Source organism: Colossoma macropomum, unplaced genomic scaffold (assembly GCF_904425465.1).
Source record: "Colossoma macropomum unplaced genomic scaffold, Colossoma_macropomum, whole genome shotgun sequence".
NCBI lineage: Eukaryota > Metazoa > Chordata > Actinopteri > Characiformes > Serrasalmidae > Colossoma > Colossoma macropomum.
The window spans coordinates 27,168,079-27,187,183 of record NW_023494791.1 but is presented as its reverse complement, the minus strand read 5'-3'; the positions used below and the strand labels follow the sequence as shown (position 1 = coordinate 27,187,183).

The following is a 19,105-nucleotide window of genomic DNA, read 5'->3' as shown; positions in this document are numbered from 1 at the left end:
ATTTAAGCTGCATTAATTGTTCAAAAAATATTAAGGGATGAAAACCATGCAAAAATAATAGGAATAACAATATTGTATTCACCTAAAAATAGTGTATGGTGATGGAATATTCATTTGGTCAATCACAGGCATAACAATGCAACCAGACAGGGCTACAGTTGTAGCTGGCCCTGCGTTGTGCTACGTAACATGATAATGGCTTGGAAAGTACTCGTAGAATATGATGATGAGCAAGATAAAAAAATTCTTTGGGCAATGCAGCCAACCTACTTGCTGAGGCTGCCACTGTCTGTGCATACCTTGTTGCATTTTATTTTGGGTAAATAGAACAATGAAAAGTCTGATAGTGAAAATGTCCGCATTTATTTTAACAGTAGGAGATGAAAAGGAGATGAAAAAAAAATATGGGGTAAAAAAAACCTAACTGCACTAAATACGAACGATCTGAATTATAGAACTATTAGAACCATTTTGAATTTGTTGCCAGCAACAAGTTTCATAGAAGTTGGGACAGGGACATGTTTACCACTGTGTTGCATCACATCTTCTTTTAACAACACTCTGTAAGTGTTTGGGAACTGACGAGACCCATTTCTGCAGTTTTGAAAGTGAAACGTTTTTCCATTCTTCCTTGATATAGAATTTCACCTGCTTAACAGTTCAGGGTCTACTTTGTTGTATTTTTTATAATCAGAATCACTTTATTCCACTAAGTATGTTATACATAGAAGGAATTTGTCTTGGTGAGTGCACACATGTATGACATGTAACATATTCAACAGACCAGACCAGCAAACAGACTGTTAACAAGTATTTAGCTAAGGAAAAATTAAAATAAAAATACAATAAATAGATTAAAGAATAATGAATACTAAAGAGCCATGAAGGAGCTAAAGAGAAGTGTGAATATCTGTACATATGCCGTGCAGATAAAAATACCTATACATATGAAGGTCTGATGAAATATACTATTATATACAGAATTTTACTGAATAAAATTTAACATCTGTACAGTTCTGCAAATTATTAATAAAGCATTATGTTACAGAGGAGTTACTGTAATACAGTAAGGAGGTTTGATTGTTTAGTTTAAGTTTAAAGTGCAAGGTGTCCACTGTGGTTAATGAGCACTACAGCTCTGGGGAAAAAGCTGTTAGCAAGTCTGGTTGTGTTGGTTTTGATAGCCCTGAATCTTCTACCAGAGGGAAGCGGCTGGAAGAGGTGATGTCAAGGATGAGAGGAGTCAGCAGTAATTTTGCCGGCACACTTCGTCACCCTGCTACACTAGATGTAGTGTTAGCTGACTACATCCAATGATCCCCTCTGCTGTCCTCATTATGCACTGGAGTTTGGCTCATTCTTGTGAGGTGGAGGAATCAAACCAAATGGTTATGCAAGATGTCAAGATGGGCTTGGTGATCCTTGTGTAGAACTGGATCTTGTGCTCTCTTGGCTATGGAGAGCGTATTCCTCTCCTTCTTCAGGTTCCTGGATATGGGGGTGCCCAGGAATTTGAGTGACTCGACAGTGGAAACCACTCTCTTTTACGTGCTGAGCAGCAGGTGATTGCTGCTGCACCAGAGAACCAGCTACTCGGCCACATTGCTGTAGGCAGACTTATTCCCGCTGGCAGTGAGGCCCACCACAGTGGTGTCATCTGCAGACATCAGGATCTTCACAGCTGCTTCCTTGGAGACACAGTCATTGCTATAGAGACTAAAGAGAAGGGGTGAGAACACACAGTCTTGTGGTACACCAGTACTGAAGGTCCGGGGGTCTGATATATGCTTTTCTAGCTGCACCTGCTGTCTCCTGTTTGTTGAGAAATCCATGATCCACTGCTAGATGGAATCTTGCTCAGACAGCTGGGACAGTTTGACCTGCAGCAGCTCTGGCACTATGGTGTTGAAAGCCTTAGGTGAAATCCACAAACAGAACTCTTCTGTAGGTTCCAAAACTGTTGTTATGCTGTAGCATAAAGTGCAGGGCCATGATTTTCAGCTGACCTCAGACATCTTTGGAGTGAAAAGCAGGCAGCATTCAGGAGTGGGTACAGAATTCTCTACAAAGAGGCCAAATACAAGCTGGAGAAAGGGATTAAAGTGGCAAAGAAGAAATATTCAGAAAAGCTAAAAAGTCTTGGTTGAAGAGCTGAAGAGTTCTGTTTGTGGATTTTACCTCGGCTTTCAACACCATAGTGCCAGAGCTGCTGCAGATAAAACTGTCCCAGCTGTCTGAGCAAGATTCCATCTACCACCCATGCTATAGTTGAATGCAGCTGTCCTCACAGAAATTGTTGTATGTAATCACGGTGTCTGTATACTCATCTAGGCTCTCGCTTCTTCAAAAACAGTCCAGTTTGTGGATTCAAAGCAGTTCCGTAGATTTTCAGCATCTCCTCTTTTCCACTTCTTTACTGTTGTGACAGGCTTGTTGGTTTTGATTGTCTGCCTGTACATTGGGATGAGGTGGTCGAGACCATTTTTAACAGTGTTGTAACAGTGATCCAAAATGTTCTGTTCCCTGGTGGCACAAGTGACATGCTATCTGTACTTGAGCATTTCTTTTGTTAAATTTGCGCTGTTAAAGTCTCCCAGAATGATGAGTAAAGAGTCTGGATTGCCTCTTTCTGCTTTCATTATCTGATCAGCAGTTTCTGCGTGATGCTTGTGCGCGCATCCAGTGGAATGTAAACAGCGATCAGAATGAAAGAAAAAATCTGTGAGAGAGTAGAACGATTTGCAGTTAATGAAAAGTGACTCTAGGTGGGGCGTGCATGATTTTAACAGAACCTTGACATTTTTACACCAGCTTTCGTTGATATAGAAGCAGAGTCCTCTTCCCCTGTGGTCAGTTGCACCAGCTCTGCCTAAGTGTTTACTAAGTTCATGTTCATGCATTCCTAAATCCCAACAAGCTGCACCACACAAACTAGTTTAAACATTCAGCTTAGAAGTTACTAAATATTTACACCTTCCCCTCAGCAGGTGTAAGTTTAGGGGAAACCATCAGAAACCACATAGAATCTAATGCTAAAAATTCTAAACACCATACACTGTAATTTTACTTACAGCTTTAATCATCCGCCTGGGTGCAACTCTGAGCCGGTTGTGTCGGTTAGCCAGAAACTGTCTTTTAAAAAGCTGCATATTTGGTTGTCTAAGGGAAGTATTAAAGAATAAACAGACAGTATAGTTTTACTCAGTTGGCCCTGTACACATCATGCTCTTCTATGCTTAATATTTTTACCATGGAAGTCAGAGCCAACTACCGCTTTGTTTCCATGGCAGCGGGTTTACTGAACATGAACATATTATCGACATGTCAAAGTGGCCTACGCATTTGTTAGTTATTACTATTAAAGACACGACTTACGAATTTGTGGTACAACCACATTATGTAAAAGGATAGTTTAAAACTAACTAGTGTTAACCAAGGACATAGTAAAGACTTTACGTATAAACTTAAGTATAATCTTACGCAAACCTGGTGCAAGCCAGTTCTGGGCTGCGTTCGAAATGGCATACATCCGTACTATACAGTATGCAAAAGCAGTACACGAGAATAGTAAGTGTGTCCGAATATGTAGTATTCACCCAACAGTACACGAAAATTCCCCGGATGACGTACTACATCGGGAGAGATTTTGAAGTTTGTGACCACAGCACACAGTTCTATCCCATGATTCCACTGAAGCTGAAGAGCCATTCGAACTGGAGAAAGAGAAATGGCAGAAAGCGGGAAGCTGGCTGTTTTTCAAGTGTAAGTAAGCCACAACAAACATGTTTTATGTATAGCTCTAACCACAAAGAAGTTTGCAGTGAGCCATTAAACCATGGTTAGCAGTGTAGTCAAGCTGAGATGATTACACATCATGTTAGCAAGCTATCACAAGCTAATCATCGTAATGATAACCAGTAAATCTACCTCAACTTTTTGAATATGTAAAATCGAGGTATACTTACATGAGAGAAAATGCTTAACATTTGCCTTGTTGAGTACAAATGCTCATGACTCAAGGTGACTTACCCTTTACGTTTGGTAACCTAGCTAGTCTTGTTACTCTAGCGCCGGGGTTCCCAGTCCAGTCTTGGCAAACTGACACCACATAAATCGCTGTGCCTTATTTATGGAGCACACCTGATTCAACTCATTAACAATTTAATAAGCTCCTCGAGGGCTGGAACAGCTGTGCAGAGCAGATCTGATTCTGATGGGACTGCAAGGACTGGGTTTGGGACTCCCTGTGCCACACTAACAGTATTTGGCCTTCTGGTTAAAAGCTAACGTTACCTTTGATCTGGAAGAGTCTGATGAAGATACTAAAAACTCATCCGGTGGAGAGTGGCCAGTGAGGCCCTCTTCACTGGGAAACGTAACACTGCTGTCAGAGGATTTTAGTAAGTTACTCTTTGTTAAAATTTCCTTGGCAAAGTATGCCTTGCATCTAAAAGGTAGCATTAACCCACAAAAGCTAGTATTTAGTGACACGGTATGCATGCAAACTTTTCCTTATTCACAAACATTAACAGATTTCATTGATAATAATTTTCTTTTAAAAGCAGAGGTTTCACTGTACTTTGATAACAGCATTATGTGCATTGTCTTCTAGAGCTTTTGTGGTGGAACACAGCCTGCAGTTTTCTCCAGGATACATAAAAAGAAATGGGAGAACCTTAAACAGAAATACAAGGTAAGCTACTTTTGTTGTTCAGATGGTGAGCGAAATATCAGGCACTGTATAACGCTTAAGTTATTTTGCTTCTAGTGTGTTTTTGAATTTGTAGGAGCTTAAGTGCCCCCCTTATAGATGTGAATATAGAGGGTGGTAAGGCAACAGCAGCATCCTGAAAATGGTATGTGTCCAATGATGTTGGACGGGAGGGCCTGGCTCACAATCTCCATTCTAGTTCATCCCAAAGGTGTTTGATGGAGTTGAGGTCAGGGCTCAGTCAAGTTCTTCCACACCAAACTCACCCAACCATGTCTTTATGAACCTTGCTTTGTGCACTGGGCCACAGTCATACTGGAACAGAAAAGGCTGTTCCCCATACTGTTCTCACAAAGTTGGAAGCATACAATTGTCCAAAATGGCTTGGTATGCTGAAGCATTAAGATTTCTCTTCACTGTAACTAAGGGGCCCCATAGCAGTATCCCTCCTCCTCTAAACTTTACAGTTGGCACAATGTAGTCAGGCAGGTAATGTTCTCCTGGCATTCGCTAAACCCAAACCCATCCATCAGACTGCCAGATAGAGAAGCATGATCCCCCCCCCATAATACTTGGCATTGTGAATTTTGAGCTTAGTCTTGTGTGTAGCTGCTCAGCCATGGAAACCCATTTTGTAAAGCTCCTAACGCATAGTTCTTTTGCTGATGTTGCTTCCAGAGGCAATTTGCAACTCTTTAGTGAGTGATTCAACAGAGGACAGGCGCTGCTGCTGTTTACACTACACACACACATACTTTATACACTGATGTGCTAAAAGTCATGGGATAGCAGTATGGAAATTGATTATGAAGTGAACTCATTATTCCTGATTATGAACTCATTTGTTCTTATGGCATGGGTTGGGTCTGCTGTTTCGCCTCAACACGTCATTTACCGGTGATGGCTCTTTTTACTTCAATATTATCATTATTATTGCTGGTGTTGTGTTAAAAGTTGTGTTTAAGGTGTTTAATCTTCCAATCACTAAGCATATCTGTAATGAAGGCTGCAACTGAACTGCTGGTGTGTGACCCCCTGCATTTTTTCACCTGACGCATTCTGCACTCTGTAGTGCAAATGTTTCTGAGTATCACCCAGGGTACAGTGAGACTTCTAAAAGATACTGGGCTCACATCTGAGGTCCAAATATCAGTTGTGGAGCTCATGGCTTTACATTCTTCTAAACTGATGACACTTGGTTGTTCAGTTTGAGTATAACGTTAGCAGTCTCTGAAATGCATTTTCTGTATGGCAGATTCTGCCTGGACTGTAAGTGTTCCAACAGGCTGCGAAATCTGACACATTCCACTACAGATAGTCTTTGGTCATTGACTATAATGAAGTTCAGCAACTTCTCTGTAATCCCTTTACCTTTGGGTTGTCTGCTGGAAGTTTATTGCGTTTCTGAAAAGCATCAGCGAGTGTCGCTGCCAGGTGGTGTCTTCCTGTCTGTAAGCTAGAATGAACTCCTGGTACTCTTTCACGTGAAACTTCTGCAGGTGATTAAACTGGTTGTATTGTACATTGCAGCCGTACTGGGCATGCTGGCTCTACACACATTACAAGTTGCGGTCTTGCTTTTGGGCGTTTCCAGACTAAAATATCTCCAAATAAACGACATTTTGGTTAAACCAACAGCCAAAGCTATTTGCTCACTCAGTTAGAGACAAAGTTTCCACAGGTTCATGATACGATGTGTAATGGAATCTGGATCAGTGACACATCTCATTTTATGTTACATTACATTGAGTTCATGGTCCAGCGGAAGCTGTAGATTGGAATATGGATCGGCCCTGTCTGTCCAATATCTGATGAGTGAATTGTGTCAATATCGGTCCTGATACCGATATAGGATCAGATCGGTCCTATCTCTAATTAAAACAGAATTGAAAGTAGGCTTAATGAGTACATACTATATCTGAATATTTAACAAACTATCAAACAATTAAGAAATACAAGCTACAATGCAAAGTCTAATAAACATATTGTTTAATCTAACTGAACATTTATAACAAGCTAAATTTTTAATTATACAAGAATCAAGAACTACAATAATAGATAGAATAAAAGAATATAACACCTAGAAACCCTAAAATTTATCACTCATTCTAATTGAATATTAAACAAGCTAAAGTTAATCAAAGTAATTAAAGTTAATAGAAACAAGGATTATAATAACGTAAAATAAAAAACTGGTAAGTTCAAAGCTTCATGACTTCAGATAGTCATGCTCGTGAAGCGCAGACACACTGTTCTGTGGTGCAGACACAGCTGCAGCCAGATTGTCCCGCACATCCTGACCCTACCTTATCTCTATATTTGCAGGCTCTCTTGGATCATTGCCATCTTCCTCCAGAACCTCTGGCTCAATGATATCACTATGAGCAATGCAGAGATTGTGTAGCACCGCACAGCATGGCGAAGACAGGGCTCACCTCCAGGGCCTTGAAGAAGATGGAGCACCAGCATGTCTTCAGCATGCCAGATGCTCTTTCAATGGCATCCCTTCCCTGTGAGAGCTTTTCATGTTATAACGAGCCTTTACAGGGTTCTGCACAGGCTCTCAGTAAGGGGTCATGAGTGGGATCAGTGCACTGATACAGGGATAATCCTCTTCCCGAAGATGCACCTTTCTGCAGGTGGGTACAAGTCCTCTGTACATACAGGGCTGTTCTTTAATACCTATGTATCATGCACAGACCCAAGATACCTAACAAAAATGTTGATGAAATTTTCTTGATAGTCGCAGATGGCTTGCAGCAGGAATGGAACAGCTTCCTGTTTAGGTAACACTGTGTGTTAGTGGATGGGGGTTTTATACAGATGTGGGACCAGTCAATAGCGCCAACTGCCACTCTGAATGCTGGGAATCCAGCCATATGAACAAATCCTGCTCCTACCACCTCCAATTCATCTCCAAAGGGGAAAGTGATGACCCTCCTGACTATCCCGCTGACAGCTCTACTCACTCTGTGTACAATATCATGCACAGATGACTTAGGAATGGCAAAGGCTCATGAGACCATACGATTGGATGCTGCATGTGCTAGCCAGTAGAGGAACACCAGCACCTCAATGTCCCAGATCCACACATGTTCAGTTTCTCGCCTTACTGCAGCAGCGAAGGAAGCAATGGTCTCCCAAGAAAGTCGGAGGTCAGCTTTTAAGTCTGCATCATCGAAATACAGATGCAGAATGGTTACAGCTATGTTCAGGAGACAGTATGATGTTAGCTTCCCACACTGTGAATTCACATACATAGTTTAATGCATAATACATTTAAAGGCCCATCTGCGTATAACTACAAAGCATAGCGGCCCACAGGAAAACTAAAATCAACTTTTTTAAATGCAACTTTATTTTTCTTTTCTTGAATGCTGACACTGAAAACCTGAGAATTAAGGCCTGAAAAAAGGATCAGATCAGCCATTCTCGTCAGTTGCAAAATTTGCAGTTATGTTAAAAAATATAAAACGTTACAAAAAAAGACACGATTGTAGTGATGTTAAAAAGGAGGCGGGGGGGATAGAAACTTAGAAGGTAGATGTGGACTGTGATCTGCAGTCCATCCTGTTATCACTCCCCACTGGCTTTCCCAAAAGAGTAATTGTTTGTTTAGTTTTAAAGAGTTTTTGTGATTCATTTTAAATAGTCAAACCAGACTCCTGTCACCGGGCTTTTGGATGAGCGTCGTCACAATCAACAATATTATCAACAATCAACAATCCATCTCTTTGCTATTACTTTATGGTTCATCTGTCGTTTTTAGCAGCAGCTTATGTTGAGAGTCTGTAAGGAGCCAGTCATTAAAACAGTCGTTATGCTGACTGTACGGTGCCAATGTGCCTTTAGAAGAGAAGGAAAGCCAGGAGAATTCCCTCCTTTCATCACAAAATGTGTTTCCACCAGCAGTGAACTGAACAGGGTTTGTTTGAAGCAGACTAAGACCTGTGGGTTTCTGCCGGACCGGTTCAGCAGTTTGTTGCAGACCCGAATACGGGTGGAGTGTTGACACGTCAAAACCGAGCTAACTAAAAACAAAAACAAACAAACAAAGTGCCCTGAGAAACCTCTCCATCTCTGACTAGCTGTCTGCTTTGCGTGCCTAGGGCTACGTTGTCTTAGTCTGATGACATTTAATTAGCTTATTAGTGTAATGTTTTTATTCGTATGTCTCTATTAATTATTATATTGGTTATAATTTAAAAACACCTAATTCTTAGATTTTTAACTATTAAGTTAATCTTTTTTCCACTTATGTTTTTATGACTTTCCAACTACAAACTTCTGCCTCCCCCTGAGTACAGGCCCGCGGACCCCTACAGCCCACTGGTAGTTCACAGCCAATAGGTTTAGAAACCCTAGTTTAATGTGTCATCCACCTATCTATTTATGTATGTATGTATGTATGTATGTATGTATGTATTAATTCATTTGATGTTTCCAAACTTGAAATGACTGAAATAAACTATGATGACAAAGCTTCTGTTGTTCATGTTCGATGGTTCTTATAGAATTGTTATTAAAATGTGTGGTGGTGTGAGTTCATCTTTTTTTTATTACATCAGAGTTTATTTACAGTTGGGATGTGTGATATATATATGCCTAGTGTGTGTGTCTGTGTGTGTGTGTGTGTGTGTATATATATATATATATATATAGGGGCCTAGACCAACCCCTGAAAAATAACCCCATAGCGTTATCCCTCCTCCACCAAACTTTACAGCCGGCAGAATGCATTCACTAAACCCAGACTCTTCCATCAGACTGCCAGATAGAGAAGCGTGATTCATCACTCCACAGAATACATTTTCACTGCTCCAGAGTCAAGTGGCAGGTAGTGTGCTTTACACTACTCCATCCAATGCCTGGCATTGTGCTTGGTGATGTAAGCCTTGCATGCTGCTGCTCAGCCATGGAATTTCATTAAGCTCCCAGTGCAGAGTTTTGTGCTGATAGTAATGCTAGAGGAGGTTTGGAACTTTGCAGTTATTGAGTCAGCAGAGCAGTGGTGACTTTTATGCACTGTGGGCCTCAGCACATGGTCTGCCACTTCGTGGCTGAGTTGCTGTGGTTCTTAAATGTTTCCACTTTTCAATAATACCATTCACAGCTGATAAAGATATGTCTAGGACGGAGGAAATTTTGTAAACTGACTTGTTGCAATGGTATCCTGTTACAGTACCACGCTTGAATTCAGTGAGCTCTTTTGAACGACCTATTCTTTCACAAATGTTGGTAAAGGCAAGATTGCATGGCTAGGTGCCTGATTTTATACATCTGTGGCAACAGGACTGAATGAAACACCTGAATTCAGTGATTAAGAGGTGTATCCAAGTACTGTTGTCCATATAGTGTATCCATATATTTACACACATAGGTATATCATGTGTGTATAATTTATTTGTATGTGTACAGTAACTTCACTGTTTGTATAGAGGCTAATTATAGCTATGTTTCTTCTGGAGTAAAAAAATCAATTTCGTTAGCATGTGTTTTCTCTGAGCTACTGCTTGGCTCCATCTCGTGTAGAGTTGTAAATCATTAAAAACCACAACGATATACAAAAAGTAAAACAATTTTGGTGAATGGGGCTTTTAACGAATGGGCCTTTTAATAATATTGATATATCATCAAAGGTCAAGGGACATACGGGTCAAAGCAGATTACAGATGTAGTTGCCATTTTGGACGCAACCCTAGCACCCAGTGTGAGGATTTCCAAAAACGTTGATGGTTTTTGAATAAACTCTGGAAAAATATCAGAAGAAACATTGTTCCTGAAGGTCAGTAACTGTTAATTGTGCCAACTGACTGAGTTTGACAGACAATGGACAACATTAACAAACAAATACAAAACATACAGGGATCTAACTGTGGCATCCTCTTGAATGGAATCATTTCATTTCATAATGCGGCAAATGTTTTTAACGGATGACAGCAGACAGGCCAGTTTAGCATCCAGACTTTAGCACACAACCAAGCTGTTGCACATGCAGAATGTAGTTTAGCATTGCTGAAATAAGCAAGGCCTTACTTGAAAAAAGGCGTTGTCTGCATGGCAGCATCTGTTGCTCCAAAACATGTATATATTGTTCAGCATTAATGGTGCCTTTGTAACGGGTTTACTTCTGCGTTGTGGGTTGAATGATGAACGAAAAGATGACATCAACAAACCAGCTTAACATGAGGAAGCATTTATTTTCTCCACCTTCTCAGTGCACAAAAGGCGAATAATCAATCTTCATTAGCTTTTCTCTCTCTTGTGCGTTTTTTCAAAGAGAGCATTTCATCAATCACACATTAAAAGAAAATAATAAAAAAAACACATATAAAGGGAACTGTACGCTGTACACGCTCTCCATTTACTGAACAATATAGTATTAATATATATTTGACAATATAACTCAACATACCTGCACAGAGTGCACAAAAGGCGAATAAACTGGCTTCATTAGCTTTTCTCTCTTGTGCTCTCAGCTGCACCTGTTAAACACTGTGCACTCATATTACAACAAAGCTGTTACACTACACGAACTATAAAAACCCTAAAATTGTGAATAAAAGCTACAGCTCTTCTTTGAAAACAACCAAATGCATGCGCTGTCAGTTTAATCTTGTCATATTAAGCAAAAGAAACAAGAAATGTCCTGTGAACAATTAGCATCCATACTCTAACTTCATAATTTGCATTCCACCTTAACGTTCTACCTTACCCCATAACTTGTGGCCAACAGCAAGTAAAAACATACTAAAACCACATAAAACAGTGTTTTAATTGCACAACAGCATAACCAGTGCGTGATAAAATGTTTAGTGATTTAATTAACTCATTTTATGTCGAAAACTGGAAAATATAACTCAAAATTACGGAGCTGCGCCAGCACATACCTTCCCTCACAGTGACGTTTATCGAAGAGGATGAATACTGGGGCTACAGCTTACTTTGTACTCCACTCAAGTAAAGGCTGCTAAAACTCTGCCCATATAGAACTTGCTCTAGTAAATCAGACTACTCTTTTATACATTTCTCAAGCTAAATAATTTGCAGTAGATAAAAGAAACAATAAAATAAATAAAACTAAGAATTTTACAGACAGAAAGAATACTTTTACATTTAATAATCCCCCCTTTCTCTCCTCAATGAATTGCTCCAACAGTTAAAAGCCTTGCTGATTTCAAAATAAAATCCCTGAAGTGAATAATCTAGTGTTGTAGATGTGAAAATCACCTATGCCATGTGCACTAATGCACCCTTATACCATCACGGATGTTGGCTTTTGAACTGTGTGCTGATAACATGCTGGATGCTTCCTCTCCTCTTTAGCCCGGAGGACACAGCACACATGATTTGCAAAAAGAATTTCAAATTTTGATTTTTAAGGCCACAGGACACTTTACTATTTTGCCTCAGTCTATCTTAAATGAGCTGGGGCTCAGAGAATGCATTTTTGGGTTCTGTTTATATATGGTTTCTTCTTTGCTAGGTAGAGTTTTTGCATTTGTGGATGCAGCAACGGACTGTGTTCATAGACACTGGTTTTCGTAAGTGTTCCTGAGCCCATGCAGTGATTTCCACTACAGAATCATTTTTAATGCAGTGCCACCTGAGGGCCTGAAGATCACTGCCAGACAGTATTGGTTTTTGGCCTTGTCCCTTGCATAAAGAAATTCATCCAGATTCTCTGAATCTTTTGATAATGATATTATGTACTGTATGTGATGAAATCTCCAAGTTTTTTGCTGTTTTACATTAAGAACCATTATTTGCCTGGAAAGTCTTTCACAGAGTGTTGAACCCGTTTGCATCTTTACTTCTCACTTTTTAAAACATTGCTGGCGTTAAATTCAAAATGAGCATATATTTTTCAAAAATGTTTCAACATTTGATAGGTTGTCTTTATACTATTTTTAATTAAACAAAGAGTTTAAATGATTAGGACATCACAGCGTCCCAACTTTTTTAGGAAACAGGATTGTTAAAGACAAAAGAACCTTTTATTTAAGAACATATATGTAATATAATCTGGCTGGAGTTGGAACTGAGTGAGATGCTAGAGATAGAGTCAAAGAAGGTGATGGGGCCTGCTCCATCAAGCCACTCCCAACATCACCTGCTGAAATGCCAACAAGTGACAGGGCATCGTTCACATTTCTGTGCTCCACTCCTTTTACATTTATAGCCTCTGTAATATCCTCTCATATTTGTTGTTTTCCTTTGTTTGTGGTGAAGTTGTTGAATATGGACTGGAATTTTATTTTATTTTATTGGTATTATGCAAGATGGATAATTTTTACCTTACCTGTGAAGCATGTGTGGTGATCTTAGACCTTGTCACACCAACCCTCTAAGCTCCAGCTGAAGTGTGTGTGTGTGTGTGTGTGTGTGTGTGTGTGTGTGTGTGTGTGTGTATTTATATATATGTAGACATTTTATTGTTCTGTTCATCCAAAATAGGATGCACAAGGTATGCACAGACAGTGGCAGTCTCATCAGGTAGGTTGGCTGTATTGCCAGAGGGAATTTCTAAGTCACCCCATCATCATCACATTCTACCTCTAATACAGGTACTTTCCATGCCATTGCCATGTTATGTAGCATGATGCAGGCACCAGCTACAACTTCTGCCCTGTCTGGTTCCATTGTTAAGCCTGTCATTGATGAAATGAATATTCCATCACCATACATTATTTTTATCATTACAGTGCTTGCAACGTGAGCACAGTTTTGTTATCCATATTATCTTATCATTTTCTACCCCAACACTTTTCTGCAGTTAATACAGTTTAAATTGCTTAATGTTTTATAAATCTTTTTATCTATGTTTTAGATGTTTTAAAGTTTGAAACTTCATCTAAAATATTCAATCTAAAATATGCACTTTGCTTTTAAACTGCCTTTTCAGTTACTGTGCTTTATTTGTGTAACATTTATATGTATGAAGTTTTTTTGCTTTTCACCTATTTTTTCTCTAGAGCTCTGTTTTTCTTTCCTGTTTTATTACATTTGAATCTGATTTTTTTTAATAAGAAATATTGTTTTTGACATCCTGCCTTCCGCCCAATGACAGCTGGGATAGGCTCCAGCACCTCGCCGCAACAGAGGTAGATATTCCTCCGCCAGATGGAATGAGAGTGCTACAAATGAGTACTTGCATGACCTTCTACAGTTACTATTGTTATAGTACATATTAGAATATAGTAATATACCCAGACTTAAGTGTCTTTTCTTCTCTCATTCTTTCTTATAATAACTACATACATTAATTTATTTATTATATTAATACAGATACTGTATTACGTATATTAACATATAAATGCTTTGCTTTAAACTTGGTGTCATAGCTCCCGAGTGGCGCAGCCGTCTAAGTGTTGGCCCTATTATCAGGAGATCGCGAGTTCGATCCCTGGTGATGCTACAGCTATCCGTAGCCGGGAGTCCAAGAGAGCACCATTGGCCTGCTCTCTCTGGGTGGGTAGGATGGCCCCTCCTTCTCCCCCCATCACAACGCGATGCTAGTCAGTGCAGGCGTCTGTTAGCTGACGTAACAGATCTGGCGGTTGGCGCTTTCCTCCGAGCGCGTTCAACTGTCCAACTTCATGTAAGTGTTGATGTGCCTGCATGATGACAGTGCAACTGCTCTTATTGCTCTGTATGCAGTTGACTTGTGCATTTGAATAGAGTCACCCACCAGGTTTTGAAATGACCCTGTAGCAGAATATCTCAGTGCAAAGTATACTCTAAGAAAGCTGGGCTGAAAGCAACCCATTTGGTAGCCCAGCGCAGGGTAACTATTAAACAGAACACATGCTGGATTAATTTTACCATGGATGTTAAGTTGTATTTTTAGTTAATCTATGTATTATGATAATGATAATGATAAAAATAATACATTATTTTTTACATATGATTTTATTGTTTGTAGTTTTACAGTTCATCAAATCGAGCTCTGTAACGCAAGTGTTTACGAAGTTCAGGTTTAAGCATTACTAAATCCAAACGAGTTGCACCACGCAAAACTAGTTTTAACCTTAAACTTAGTAGTTACTAAATATTTACACCTTCTCCTCAGCAGGTGTAAGTTTAGTGGAAACCATCAGAAAGCACAAAAAAGCACTACCCACTCCCCACTTCGTCAGGTCCGCTGGTACCGGGGACAATGACAGCAGCGCTCCTGTCTGCCGCCTTTCGCTTCCTTTTTGTTTGCTGTGCCGACAGTGTTGGTGGGGCTGTTGCTAATGGGCGCTGCCAGAAAACTTGTAGAGAGGAGACTGGCACTGCCCCTACTCGCTGCCTCAGCCATACCTTTAGCCACAGTGAGCAGCTTCACTTGTCCCATCGTCAAGCCCAGTGTTTTCTTCCTGAGGTCGAGCACACTCCTGCCTGTTGCCAGGAAAACCAACCCAAGAATACATGCCTCCTGTATGGGTGCAAGCCGAAACTTGTGTACTTGGCTCAGACCCCCAAGGAGGCCCAGAGCCGCGCTCTCCCTTTCGGGTCCATTTGGCTGCCGGTGACTGACCTGCGTTGGGTGGTTGTCTCCCAGCCAGCTGATGTGCCTCTCTCAGCATGCAGGAGTGCGCCTGGACATAGCAGAGAAACTGAAAAGCTACTTGCTGTCTCCTTGCTGAGGTCAGTCTCCGTCGTCATCACCTCAGCAATGGCCACTTGAAGACCAGCCGGTTTGGCAAGCTGCACCTGCCACTTCACCTTCTTCAGACGCAGTGCATTCAGGAAATACTCCAGCAGCAGCTCCTCCTGCACAGCAAACCTGTGGGTCACTACTAACCACACACTTTACGCTACCATTGACCCCACACACACACACAGAATAACACATATAACACTAACTTAACTGAACAGCAACATAAACAACAGGAAATTATAGTTTTAATATTGATAAAATTTGCTTTCAGTAGGACAAAGCTGAGCTGGAAAAAAAAAAACAGTTTACATAAAAAAACTTACTAAAAATATCAGTTTGCAGGATACATAACGTGCCGAAGTACACAGTATGAAATCTAATGTCCTCAACAACAGAGAATGGTTGGTCATTCAAGGTAATAAATTACATTATTTTTTTATTTCAGTTATACTTTGTATTTTTGCATTTTGTCATTTAAAAACTCTGTTCTGCTGTATCGAGCAGAATATTGTGTTTTCAAGCGATATCAGAACTGTTTTTCAGCATTGCAGTCTCTTTTGATGCTCAGTCGGAACACACAAATCTCTTGTCTATGGCTCCTCATAAAACCATGAAATAGTTCTACATGGCCTATTTTTTCCGCTTATTATCTGCTTCTTCTCAAACTGAGCAGAAGATAAACTGAGCAGCAGATTGAACATGTGTTGCCTGATGTAGAAGAGCGTTTTTAATCACTGTTTCCTGTTTTCATTATCATTCAAATGTTTTGTTAAGTGTTACATTTTGATAATGTAGTCCTGTTTAATCTTTAGGGTTTTTGGGACAAAACAATTGTCCTTTTCAAGTGCCATTTTGAACATTTTTGGGTGAAATGCTTTGGCTGCTGAAATTTCTTTGCATTCCTAGTAGGGGATAAAACAGATAAACAGAAAATACAAAATAGTGAAGGTTCCTGCTTTAATCAGAGACCGAGTACAAGGGATTTATCTGTGTAAAGGTATCAGCATAAATTTCAATAAAACACTGTTACATAATGACATGCTCTTGGCCCTTGTATGTTCATAATTATATGAAAGGTTTATTAGTTTATTATTTATCAGTGAAGTTATTGTGAAATCTCTGAAAGGCTCTGTATAGTTTGGTATTGTTCACTTACTCAGATGAATCATCAAGATAATCAGTAAGTTACTCCATTACTAATATAATAGACTGTGAGAGCCCTAATCATGACACGCTTAAACTTACCAGCCTTCTCCTGCTGTTGTGGCAGGTGTCCAAAGCAGCAGCAGATCTGATGGCCTACTGCGATGCCCATATACGAGAGGACCCACTGATCGTCCCAGTGCCTGCCTCAGAGAATCCATTCCGGGAGAAGAAGTTTTTCTGCACTATCCTCTGAGACAAGCCCTGGACACAGCCTCTGTCCAGAGGAGACCGCACCCCTGGCTGCCAGCAGGGTTTGGATTTTGAGGGCAGCCACATCTGTTGTTGAGTCAGCTCCCTTCTGGTGGCCTGAAATATGAGGGGGTTATTTTTAGAGGGTGGAGGGTTGGGGGGATGGGGGATTCAGTGTGGGTTTGGGGAGGTGAAAGCCACTCAGCTGACAAACCCGTCAGAGCTCCTCATATCTTGTTGAATAGATTTGTTATTGCTTTGTAATTAGAGAAACAAAAAAAACAGAAAAAACCTTGTGCTCGACTTGTATAACAGGACAAGCAAATACCCATTGCTTGGTGGATGGGATGTGGTTGGTGGTTTAAAATGTTTTTTTTTTTTTATTATTATTTATTTATTTATTTATTTAATATTGCAGTTTCTTGGTCTCATCCATTCTATTATCAAGTACACTTAGAACTCAAATTGGTCATTTTAAGGTGAATTTTAAGTGACTTCGATTCAAGCTATGTTTAGTACCCATTTCCTGCACCGCAGAAAAAAATGTTCTCTCAGATAGCACAAGGTTGAAATGAATAAGTGCAGTACATTAAAATCATTACATGAAAGTAGCATCAGCAGAATACAAGTGATTTTATTTTCAGATCACTGACAGGGTATGGTCTAAATTTGAAAATAGCACAGCATTCTTTGAACATCCCTGTGTTTGTTATCTTTTAGCGGGGGGAGGATACAATCATATAGATGTAATTTGACACTGAACAAGCTGATGCCCCATCTGGCACACAGATGAAGGGAGGGGGGCATGCAAAATACATGTGAGCTCTAGGACTAACTAGATCACCCAGTTCAATTGAAAACACACTTTAGATTGCATCAGTGCACATTAACCATGTTGATAAATCTGAAAGGACACTCATTTTTACTACCACTACTAAAAAATGCTAAAATATGTTTACTTGGCCTTCTCTCACTGTTTTTCACCTTTTTTTAAGCTCATCTCCACAGAACTATTGCAAGTGCAAGAACTAAATTATTTTTAGAAGTCACATTAATGCTGTGGATAACATTCTACAATTGCTTAATGGCCTTATTTACAAATGGGGTGTGTTCCATGATCGTTTTTGTATCGTCTTGCCTGTTCTAATGTGAACAGTTTGGATCTTTGACTGAAATGCTAAACTGAGGGCCTGCATGTTCACCTGTTGTCTTGTCTCTTCTTTCCAAGGGACTGTATGAAATAGAATGGATAGAATCAAGAGTTCCAAGTACTGTGACTAAGGCGTGTCCTCTACACTGTTATTTCATGAGCTTTTTCTTCTATTAAAAAAAAAGCACAATGTCAAGTGTAAATTTAGTCTAGCCTTTGCTGATTTATACAGAGGTGTTATTCTATTTAATGCACAGCACCTTAAATTGCTTAAGGTGGTGCTTCTGCTTGTATTATACCCCTTTATAGTGTACTCTGGTCATTGTAAGACATCACTTTTTTGAACGTATGATTTCAAGTATTTGCAACAATTTCCTGGCAGCTGGATATCCAGTGAAAGGAGATGAAAGTACCATTAAGTTTAACTAAGATCAATCATAGAAAAGGTAAGGACAGACTTCATTAAGCAACTTTCTAAGCTAGAAACTTCTCACAGGTACTGTAATATATCCTTGATGCCGTATGTGTAAATACATTGCCATAAAGTTTTATGACATTAGGGTTTGTTACAACTTATGACGGTGGATTTTCCACCATACAGACCTGTGAGCAACTTGCAAAATTTGATGGAGAAATCTCATCTTATTTCTAATATGAGTATTAAAAGACAATGTTCATTATTTTAAAAATAGTTACTTGCATGGATCTATTATCCTATATATATTAGATTTTTTTAGATACCTTGTTATTTAAATAATGCCTCTTATATGTATGGATTTGTTGGTGCTTTTCTGCACTTTTTTCTCTTTTAGCAGTTTGGATGTGTAGGTTTGTGGAATTGTACAAATTAATAAAGTGATTTCATAATTGTCTGAATTCAGAAGTTCATGTTCATGTAAACCAGTGACTCATTTTCACATCTAAGTACAGATGCCACAGACAATTAAGGTCTGTTAAATTTGGGTAAAAAGCATTCATAAGAAACTATTATGGAACATTAATTTTCAGAGTTTTAACAGAACAAAACATGCAGGATTTTACTAGTCTTTAATGTAGATAATTAAGTTTATCTAGAATAGTGCATTTCACATCAAATCTAAGGTATTTTTGTGGTGTGTGGGACACCTTGTGATATCTAATGATAATACACATTTCTTTGTTCGCTTGGTCTGTGGACCGTCAGGGTGGCTAACTGTCACTATAT

General features: G+C 39.5%; 1 protein-coding gene across 1 annotated transcript in view; it reads left to right on the top strand.

Annotated features, from left to right (window-relative positions):
- Positions 1–18,778, top strand: part of LOC118810723 (guanine nucleotide-binding protein G(I)/G(S)/G(O) subunit gamma-4) — a 62,844-nt gene extending 44,066 nt beyond the window's left edge. Inside the window, exon 3 of the mRNA XM_036574715.1 lies at positions 16,627–18,778. Within this exon, the coding sequence (XP_036430608.1) occupies positions 16,627–16,755 (129 nt within the window). The 3' untranslated portion in view covers positions 16,756–18,778. The remainder of the gene's footprint in view (positions 1–16,626) is intronic.
- The last annotated feature ends 327 nt before the right edge of the window (positions 18,779–19,105 follow it).